We start from the raw sequence: 11087 nt of genomic DNA, 5'->3' as shown, positions 1-11087 counted from the left end.
TCTGGCACCCTGCCAGGGAAGCCCCCAGGGAGGGCCGTGGAGATGATGTGGGGGAACCTTAGCATTCTTTGTGAGGAATGGGGCAGAGAGAGGTGGAGACCTTGCTTAGATGTGGTCCGGGGCTGGAGGTGGTGCAACAGAAGCACCAGGATTGTGGCGTGTGGGACAGACACAGGTGACACAGTTCAGAGCGTCGCTGGCAGCCTGCTGATGGTGAGGATGAGGGCTGGTTTATCCCACCCACTTCTGAGGTGGCGAGCCACCTGAAATCCTTAGGCAGACGAAGCAGGATGGAGGCCCAAGTGAGGAAGGTGTTCCAAGTAGGTGCCTTCCCAGGCACACTGAGATACACAGGGCCTGTCTTTAGGCCGTTATGTTTATAGGCATTGACAAAGACCCAGAACCCAGTGCATCTGAATGCAATAAAATTGCCCTCGAACCCAGATTCTTTTCTCATAAGAGACGCACTTTGAAAGGCAGCCATTGTCAAAGATAAAGAAAGCTGACGTGAGTTAAAGTGGTAAAGACAGATTTTAATCAGTAATATAACCTCACAATAGAGAAAAGCGTCCAACGTGAACTGAACCCAACTTGGATTTGTACAGAGGCAACTAAGTGCTTTAAAGGGGGATGGAGGGAATAGGGATGAGGGGCTCTGTGGAGTCAAGGAAGTGAAAAACTACAAAATAGAAGAAGGGGGCTGGTCCATGTGACACCCACCCGGGTTTGCTAAGAGGCGTTTATTGAAGTTGGGTGCCTACCTTCTCACAGAGACTGGGACACAGGGGTGTTGGCTGGACCAAAGTACACTCTGTTGGCTGCCTACAGTTTTCTCAGTCAGCCACTTTCAGGGGGGCTTAGGGTCATCCTGGGGACCTGACCCTGAGCTATTAGAAACTCTGTTAATGTTTCTTCAAGTCTTCATAGGCTAAGGTTGACAGGCATAGTGAAGAAGAAGTCTCCAAATAGTGTGAGTGGTGTTTGGGCCAACAGAGAGTCTTTGTCACCATCTCCTTTTGGAGAAAGGCTGGATGATCTGCAGCTCCGATTATCATGGTGCAAAGAGCAGCAGGCCCACGCTGCCCTAACGAGCCGGCCTTGGCCCTAGCTGGACCTCACGGGTCTTCTGACAAGTGAGGGTGGTTGCGTGTCATGTGTCTGCTGGGTCTTCCAGGGCTGATTTCCGGATTAGGACCATGGCTAGGGGCCGGGGGCAAATGAGACACTCACCTCAGACCCAAAATTTAACGGGGTGCCAAAAACCTCAGTAACAAATACAAATAGTATTTTAAGGTAATATTTTAATAAATCAAGATTTATAAAAAAAAAACTCTACAATGAACAAAATATCAGAATTTTAAGTAAAGCTGGGATATGACGGTGCTGTGATTAGGGTGAGGTGAGGGAGGCTTCAGCATCAGACGCCTGGCAACCAGGCCCTGGACGGGGAGACTCTCTTTTCTTCACGTCTGGCCTGTCATCTTTGTTCATTCCACTAGGGGGAGAACGTCTACCACACAAACCTCCAGTCCTGAGGCTTAGAGGCTGGAAGAGCCTCTCCCCTCTTAAGGCTGTTTTCTAGATTCGAAGCCAAAGGGAAAAAAAAAGAGAGAGATTCTGACCCATGGTATGATGCAGCCATGACCTTCCACTGGGGAAAAGAGAAGGAATAAAAACACAAGAGCCATGTGCCTTCCTAACACTTTGAGTTAAAGGATTTCACCTACACTCAAAATTGCAGACAGCTGGGATAGCACAGGAAGACAGCATTTTTCTGGGAAACAAGAAATCTGGGTTTCCGTCCTAGCTCTGCCTTGATTCTTTGAGTGGCTTTGGCCAAGTCATTTCCCATCCAGTGGCCTCAGTTTTCCCATCTGTACAAAGAAGGGTTGGATTGGATTGTGTCAGAATCCATTTTGGCACTAAACATCTGTTTCTGTCTCGGAAGCAGAGCTAGGAGAAGAGCCTGAATTTCATGAAACATAAATTAAACAGCTCGATGAATCAGGTCAGCATGTCCTGAACTTCTGTATTCGTCCTTCTTCCACTGAAAAGTTTCAACCAACTGCTGGTACTAGGTTTCCTGAGCTGGAAGATAAGACACTTTATCTCACATTACTAGCCTTGTGCTGGCTCTTCCATGCATTGTCTCTTTTCGGCTTCTCAACACCCAGGTGAGCAGCTATGAGGATCATCATCCCCACTTTACAGATGGAGAAATTTGAGCCCTTAGAAATGGTAGGTCAGTGCCAAGGTCACCTAGCTGGTGAATGCAAGGCCCAGACTACAAGGGCACCTGAATCCAGAGGGAGCACCTTCAGGGACCCTGGCTGCGAGCAGACCCACATGTGGGCCCTCCCTGACGCCTGTGTGTCCCCTGGGAGGAGGGGAGCCAGGGAATGAGAAGTGTCCTGATCTGGAAGCGCGCCTGAGCGGTGGGGGGCTGGGGCCCAGACAATGACGTCCTGCAAAGCAGGATCCTGTCTAACGATGGATTCAGCAGACATCTCCTGAGGACTTGCCGGGTCAACACTAGTTGTCCCTTGGTCAGGTGGGGAGTCAGAGCCAGGGAGTGAGAACCAGGGCAGGTGGGGCATGGGAGGGGATGAGACAGCTGTACCTGCCCCCCCCCTGCCTCCTTGCAGTTGCCCTGGGGTGGGTGGGTGGGGGTTCCTGCAGGGCCCCAGGAGGGGAGAGTTGTCTGGCCGGTTAACATTCTACAGCACAGCCAGTTTTGCCAATTCCCGGGCTGAGGGAAAAACTAAGGCAGGAAAGGCTCCAATTCTGCTCTTTAGTGGTGGGTGTTCCATTTTCATTTTCCCCTTTCCTGGTGCCACTTCCACAGCCTTCCTTAGAACCAGATGGACAAATATAAAGCTCTGAGGAGGAGTTGGAAGGTCTAACGCTTCAATCACAGTGCCTGAGGGCAGTGCCTTGCTCCCCGGCTCCTACGAACCTAGGAGAAATTCCTGGCCTGGCCCCTCCTACTCTCCCTGCTTCAGAGACAGAGCCTAGAAAAAAATGTTCTCACAAAAGACACAAAGATGGCCCTGGCCAAATTGCTTTTTTATTTTTATTTACTTTTTTTAATTTTTTAAATATTTTTTATTTATTTCTAGGAGAGAGAGAGAAACAGCATGAGCAGGGGAGGGTCAGAGAGAGAGAGAGTCACGGACTGAAACAGGCTCCAGGCTCTGAGCTGGCAGTCAGCACAGAGCCCGACGCGGGGCTTGAACCCACGAACCGCAAGATCATGACCTAAGCGAAAGTTGGATGCTTAACCGACTAAACCACCCAGGCGCCCCCAAATTGCTTTTTTAAAGACATTCTTCATCTGCTTCATAATTTTTTCCCTCAGATTGGTCCTGATTAAAAACAAGAAGGAAGATTTATCTATAGGATTTATTTTCACTGATGCCCTTGTAAATTAGCAACACCTATTCATGCCTATCCCATGTGGTCTTCAATCTTCAAGTTGGGGCTGACAGTTATCCAAAATGGCCTCCTGGCATAAAAAGTCCATATTCCACTTGGGGCTCTCTTATCAAATAAATCTCATTTAATGTATGAGCTTAATTACATGGAGACCAAGGGCCTTGGAGGTGAAAGGCTAAGGAGGGCATTAAATCTGGAACCACTTCTCAGCTGCCTCATCACTTGGCAGAGCTGTATGGGCAAATCACTCCTGAAAAGCTCCCCGTCCCCTGGTTGTCCCATTGAGGCACCATACAACCAGAATCTGCCCAGGGCAGGGTGCGGAGTGTCTGGAAGAGCCACTTTCTATAAGGAATAGAGAGGAGAGGGGAATAGGAGTCCCGACAGTGTCAGCCCACCTCTGCAAAGGGGTCCTGGGGTCAAGGGTGCAGACTGCTTTGAGAAGCTCTAGAAAGCATACTTGAACAACTATTGCACTTTGTCTTGTGGCCATTTTTGGCCAGTTTATTTGTTCAACAAATAATTATTGACCCTCAGCTACGTGCCAAGCACTGAATTAGGCATTGGGAATACCAGGATGAGCAAAATACAGATATAGTCTCTGTCTTCTTAGAGCTTAGAGTCTAGCACAGCTACAGATGTTGGACAAATGGCCACCAAATAAATGTGAAATGTCAGCTGTGACATGATACCATGAGAATTGCAAAGTGAGGATTTGTTCTGATAAGACAGGTCAAGGAGAACTTGAACTGGTAGAAAGAAGACAAAGCTAAGAGCTACAAGGTGAATTAGCCATGGGCAGCCAAGAGGAGAAAGCATTTCAGGGCAGAGCATCACATGCAAAGGCCCTGTGGTGTGACAAAACCTGGCAGCTGGAGGCAATTAAAAAAGTCCCCTCCCCCATGCTGTGAGGGGGAAAGGGTGTAAGATGAGGAGATGACTGGAAGAGCCCAGATCTTGAAGACTTGGTGGGTCAAACTGAATACTTTTGTCTTGACCCTGAGAATAACGGAAAACCACAGAATGATTTTAAGTGGGCGGGTGATAGAAGCAAACTTGGGTTTGAGAACTTGCTTGAGAATATCACTCTTGCAGCCACCAGAAGAACATTTGAACTTAACCTAAAGAAGAGCTTTCTAATGGAATGCTTGACTTTGGGAAAGTAATAACAATAAACACATTTATTGGGCTCTTACAAGGCATGAAGCACGGTGCCCTGTGCTTTTCATGGAGCAATACATTTGGCCTTGAGAACAGCGTATCAGATAGGTGTGTTATTTTGATGCACTTCTTATAGATGAGGAAATAGAGGCACAGAAAGTTGGTTGTGGTCACTCAGTGGAACAAGTTGCAGAGCAGGAGCTCGAATCCAAGTCTGTCTGATTGCAGAGGGACCACTCATAATGACTGAAGCACCAGAAAGCATCAAGTGGCCAGATGCTTAGTCCCCAACCTTGGTTGCACATTGGAGTCACCTGGGTGGGGCGTTAAAAATTTGAATCCTCTTCCCAGAGAGATTCTGTTACAATCAACCTGGAGTGCAGCTTGGGCATTGGGAATTTTTGTAAACTCCCCAGGTGGTTTTACAGATTGTGCTGCTTGTTTGAGCCCCACTGCCTACAGCCTGGGAAACCACTTGGGAGGCTGCTGTAGCTTACCGCCATCTCTCCGGCTTTACTCAGTGACCTCCAAGTTCCCTTCCAGCTTGGATGTTCTGTGATTTTATGATCCACCAGTTGTGCTGCCAGAAGCTTTTCTCCCAAGGTGAATGGGTTTCTGGAACTGACAGATGGAGGCCAAGGGACCTAGGTGACTCAGCATTGGCTCTAATGGTTAGGCATCGAGAGCCAACTGTTCAAGGCTGCATCTTGAGCCTTGCCAGCCACCTTCCCTCTGGCCCAGCCCCCGCCTGCAGACAACTGGAGAGGAGGAAGAGCTCTCAGCACACAGCCAGAGCTGGATGTTGCTGACTGTTGGCCCTATTACTGGGGACTGGTCTACTCCTTTGAGAGCATCTGGAACCTTGGAAGATAGGGGGATCTGTCCCAAGGCCAACGCCTCCCAAAGGTCAAGGGTGACCATGCCTGAGAACTGGGTGGTGAAAAGAACTGGGGAACATCCCTCACCTGCCCCGGAGGGTTCCTTGGCTTCCTGGAAGTACTGCTGCCTAGAGCAGGTTATGACCTCTTCCCCATTGTCTCTCCAGCAAGGCTGGTTTGCTGCTACTTGAACTTGCCAAATTCATTCCTCCATTTAGGCCCTGCATTTGCTGTCCTTGGGCTTAGAACACCCTCCTCTAGCTATTCCCTTGGCAACCCTGGGCCCAGCACCCAGGCCTGACCTGATAGACTTGGTAGAGCTCTGAACAGATTCTGGTTTGAGGGGCCTAGAGGCAGGTCATGCCTGAGTCGCCCACACACTTCCCACCCCCACCCTTTCACCTCCCCCCCGCCATGCTCCTCCCAGATGCCTCCTCTCTAACATCTGGGGTAAGCCTTCATCTGCCCCCAAAGAGGCCAGCCCCACCTGAACTACATCACTGGTCATCTGAAGATTCAAATCACAAATGCTCACGTGACCCTCTCTGAGCTCAGACACTGCACAACCACAGGAGGCTGAAAACAGGTAAGGCATGGGGTACCCAGGTGGGTTGGTCAGTTAAGCATCCAACTCTTGGTGTTGTGATCTGGTGGTCATGATCTCAGGCCGTGATCTCATGGTCATAAGATTGAGCCCTTGACAACATGGAACCTGTTTGGGATTGGGATATTCTCCCTGCCTCTCTCTCTGCCCCCACCCGAAATAAATAAATAAACTTAAAAATAAAAGTGGTGGGGCAGCAGGGAATAAAACCACTACCTCACATTTGTAAGCTGCTTTATGGCTTTTCCAGGCCCTCTTGGAACTATTATCTCATTTATAGACTTAGAATCTGACAGCCTCGTGACAACCACATGTGCCCCCTTCTTAATATAAATAAGAAGTTTAGGGGACCAGAGATTTTATGGTACAAAGCCATGCAGCCTAAACTCCATCCCCAGCCAATTTGGATGCATCTTTGATTTTCAGGATAACTTTGCAAGATTGGCATAGCAGTATCAACAGCCCATTTGACAGATGAGAATACAGAGGTGCAGAGATGAATCAATCTGCCCAAGGTTACACTGGACCTCACTGGCAAATAGACACCAGAAACCTGCACTATTGGCCCCTGCCATCATCATACCCCAGAGCCCTGCTTCTGTGAAGGGCAGCGAGAAGGCAGGGGCAACACAAATAATGCCAGTTGAAGTGAGTTCTGAGCGGAAATGTTGCTCTTAGGACTGTGAATTTGCAACTCCTCAGAACTAGAGTTTGCCCGAAAAGGTCACTTCCAGCCCAGCATTTTTCCTTCACCCCTGTGAGTTTTGGGTTTTTCATTTATTAAATGACAATAAGTGATAGTTCTTACTCCATAGTGTCATCATGAAGATTAAATGAAATAAAAGCCTCAAAATGTATGACCTGAACTTAGAAGCCAATAAAGAATAGTTACTATTTATATTTAATTGCCATTATTATATTTCCATGATAATCATAACCATTCTGGAAAAAAAACGAAACAAACAATGAAAACAGCTTCTCCAGTGATGGGGCCTCATTTCCAGCCTTCTGGGCTCCTAGCTGGTAAAATCAACCCAGAAGGAATCTAGCCTTTTTTGCCCTTCCTTTTTTCTTCCTCAAAACACATTTGTGTGCCGGGGCCAAATTTAGTACTGGCTTCTGAGGACCTATTGTTAAATTTTCAGGAATTTTGTGAGCTGGTAAAAACAGCCATTATTAAAATTAAATTATGTAAACCATTGGGAGCCAATTCTTCATGGGTCTCTCTCATTTTAGCTGGTATCACAAGTGGAGGCATTGACTTCATTCCAGGTAGTCTTTTCAAAGTTGTTTATTTAGTGTTTACCTCCAGAAGAAAGGGCAGATTTGCTTTCATTCAGAATAATAAAAATGTCTACCTCTGAGCATTATAAAAGATGATAAATTATCATGAAAGATTCAAGTCCCTAAGCTCAGGCTTCCTCTCCTGTGTACAACCCACAGCAAGTGTAAGTGGCAGCTGGCCCTTTGCATCCCCCCATGGGAATCGGGGCTCAGGGAACTAATGTGAAATAATGCTGACACTCTGATTACTGCAGCTACTTCTGAGTAATAAAGGCCTTTGTTTCTGAGCTGGGAGTCTCGTGTCTTTTGCAGGCATCCATGAAACTGACAATTTGTTAGCTTACAAGTAGGGTAAACTCTTAGAACTTCCCAAGGTCTTGCTATAAAATTAAATAAATTACACTAAAAAAGCCCAAAGGTAATAAATAATCAAAACTCATCACTTCCTACTACATTTTATTATTATCTGTATTTGTTGTGAGTTTGGAAATACTACATATTAGTGTGCTTCTGAGCAGCTCTTCCTAACCCCTTGTTCAGTGGTATAGTATTGGTAGCTTGAAGTCAGCTAAGAAGGTTGTATTTATACCACAGAAATTGCCCCTCTCCATCTGGAGCCTGTTGTGAAACATTTACCTTCACTTCACTATTGAAATCCCACAAATTTCTCCCCAGCAGTTCTCAATGAGGAGCTTGTTAAAATGCAGGCTCCGCCTTATACAAAAATTGACACAAAACTGATCACAGATATAAGTGGAAAACTTTAAACTTTCAAACTTTTAGTAAAAAGCTTAGGAGAAAATCTTTAGGATCTGGCTGGTCAAAGAATCCTTAGACTTGACACCAAACTGACCTATATAAGGAAGAATTGAAAACGAAACACTAAAAGCTTTTACTCTGTGAAATAGCCCATTAAGAGTATGGGAAAACAACCCATAGAGTGGGAGAAAGTATTGAAAACCACAATTATGACAAAGGACTAGTACTCTGACTATATTGAAGAAACCCTTAAATTCAATACTAAAAAAGCAAGCAATCCAATCAGATTACGGGCAGAAGACATGAAGAGACATTTCACCAAAGATAAGAAATGGCAACTAAGCATACAACAACAAGATGTTCAAGATCATTAGCTATTAGGGATGCCTGAGTGGCTCAGTCAGTTAAGTGTCCAACTTCAGCTCAGGTCATGATCTCACGGTTTGTGGGTTCGAGCCCTATGTTGGGCTCTGTGCTGACAGCCAGCTCAGAGCCTGGAGCCTGCTTCAGATTCTGCGTCTTCCTCTCTCTCTCTCTGACCCTCCCCTGCTCACGCTGTCTCTCTCTCAGAAATAAATAAAACATTAAAAAAAAAAAGATCATTAGCTATTAGAGAAGGTGCAAATTAAACTCACAGTATCACTAGCAATCAAAATGGCTAAAATTAAAAATAGTGATGATACCAAAATGCTGGCAAAGATGCAGAAAAACTATATCACTTTTACATTGTTGGTAGAGATATAAAATGACAGTCCCTCTAGAAAACAGCTTGACAATGTCTTTTGAAAAGTCAACATATGGGGCTCCTGGGGGACTCAGTCGGTTAAGCAGCCAACACTTTTTTTATTTTGCTTTGAGAGAGAAAAAAGAGCAAACACACACTCGCAGGGGTGGGGCAGAGGGATAGAGAGAAACTCGATCAGGCCATATTCAATGCAGAACCCATTTGGGGGCTCAATCTCAAAACCATGAGATCATAGCAGAAAACAGTCTTCAGAATTTTGCTAAAGTTTACTCTGAGCCAGACATACACTTTGCTGAGCATTTTTTATGTCTGTCTCCCTCAGCCCTCAAAACACTGTATATTACCAAACAGGCTTTCGTTGGACTCATTCTTAAAGATGCAGAAATGGTACAAAAAGAAGTCACAAGACACCGCTGAAAAGTACTGCAGCCAACACAAAAACCCAGACAGCCTGAGTTCCGTGTCCACATTTTCAGGAACTGTGCATTATACTGTGGCAAATAGTATGTTGGATGCTTTAGAAGTATTTTGTTTAGGAGTGCCTGGGTGGCTCAGTGGGTTGAGCATCCAACTCTTGATTTTGGCTCAGGTCATGATCCCATGGTGGTGGTCAAGCCCTGTGTCAGACTCTGTGCTGAGCGTGGAGCCTGCTTAAGATTCCTTCTCCCTCTCTCTCTGTCCCTCTCCCCTGCTCATACTTTCTGTCTTCAAAAAAGAAAAGAAAAGAAAAGAAAAAAAGTAAACATACAACTACCATACAAGCCAGCAATTGTGCTCATAGGGATTTGTCCCAGAGAAATGAAGACTTGTGTTCACACAATTATTTATGGCAACTTTATTCATAATAACCCCCAAATGGAAACGGCCCAGATGTCCTTCAATGAGTGAATGGTTGAACAACCCATGATACAGCCGTACCATGGAATACTACTCAGTGATAAATAGAAATACACCACTGATACATACAAAAACTGAGGTGAAGCTCTTTCCGCCATCTTTGAACCCGTGGAGGCCTGCTGGGATCAGGACTCCTGAAACGACAAATATGTCTGGAAGGTTGTGGTCCAAAGCCATTTTTGCTGGCTATAAACGGGGTCTCAGGAACCAGAGGGAGCACACAGCTCTTCTTAAAATTGAAGGTGTTTATGCCCGAGATGAAACTGAGTTCTATCTAGGCAAGAGATGTGCTTATGTGTACAAAGCAAAGAACAACACAGTGACTCCTGGTGGCAAACCGAATAAAACCAGAGTAATCTGGGGAAAAGTAACTCGTGCTCATGGGAACAGTGGCATGGTTCGTGCAAAATTCCGAAGCAACCTTCCTGCTAAAGCCATTGGCCACAGAATCCGTGTGATGCTGTACCCCTCAAGGATTTAAACTAACTGAAAAGTAAATAAATAAAGGTGTAGATTAAAAAAAAAAAAACTGAGGTGAAGAACTATAAAGAAAAAAATTCATCCCTTTGGCCTCATAGTCGTACCTTGAAGAAGAGGAAGATGCTAAACATAGAAAGATGAATTATTTAAATAAATACTTACTAAGTACCTGTATGTGCCAGCCTCATTCTAGACACAGCAGATAGAGCCACAAACAGAATAAAGATTCCTGCATTCATGGCATTTATGTTCTAGTAGAGAGATAGGCAATAAATCAGGTAAATAGGTAAAATAGCATGTTGGTTGTCCCTAAGTACTATGGAGGGAAAGTAAAGTGAAGGAGAAAATAGGAAGCTGGTTGGGGGTGGGTTGCAATTTTGGCAAGGTGTTCAGAAAAGGTGTTACTGCAAAGGTGACATTTGAGTAATGACCTTTAGAAGATGACATGCGAGGGGCGCCTGGGTGGCTTAGTCGGTTGAGCATCCGACTTTCGCTTAGGTCATGATCTTGTGGTTCGTGGGTTCGAGCCCTGCGTTGGGCTCTGTGCTGACTGCCAGCTCAGAGCCTGGAGCCTGTTTCAGTGACTCCCTCTCTCTCTGGCCCTCCCCTGCTCACGCTGTCTCTCTCTCTCTCTCCTAGAAATAAATAAAACATTTTAAAAAATTAAAAAAAAAAAAGAAGATGACATGCGAATATCTGAGGGTGCTATGGGGGGAGGGGAACAGTTTAGGAGGAAGGAACAATAAATGCAAAGGCCTGAGACAGCAACATTCACCGTGTGATGGTCAAGAAGCCATGTGGCACGAATGGAGGGTTAGGGAAATAACATTGCAGCAGATCTCAT

General features: G+C 45.7%; 1 protein-coding gene across 1 annotated transcript; it reads left to right on the top strand.

Moving 5' to 3' along the window:
• Window positions 1–9850: 9850 nt before the first annotated feature.
• Window positions 9851–10260, top strand: LOC120240600 (60S ribosomal protein L35a). Its single transcript, XM_039245363.1, has one exon. It carries the CDS (start codon window positions 9912–9914, stop codon window positions 10242–10244), a length of 333 nt encoding a protein of 110 aa, XP_039101294.1. The 5' UTR covers window positions 9851–9911; the 3' UTR covers window positions 10245–10260.
• The last annotated feature ends 827 nt before the right edge of the window (window positions 10261–11087 follow it).

This window comes from Hyaena hyaena, unplaced genomic scaffold (assembly GCF_003009895.1).
Source record: "Hyaena hyaena isolate Hyena2069 unplaced genomic scaffold, ASM300989v1 scaffold_253, whole genome shotgun sequence".
In the NCBI taxonomy this organism is placed as follows: Eukaryota; Metazoa; Chordata; class Mammalia; order Carnivora; family Hyaenidae; genus Hyaena; species Hyaena hyaena.
The sequence above is the reverse complement of the archived record's forward strand: the minus strand, read 5'-3'. Positions and strand labels throughout refer to the sequence as shown.

Excerpts from the sequence above, each read along its gene's own strand:
- LOC120240600 (XM_039245363.1), top strand. The coding sequence starts at position 9,912 with ATGTCTGGAAGGTTGTGGTCCAAAGCCATTTTTGCTGGCTATAAACGG.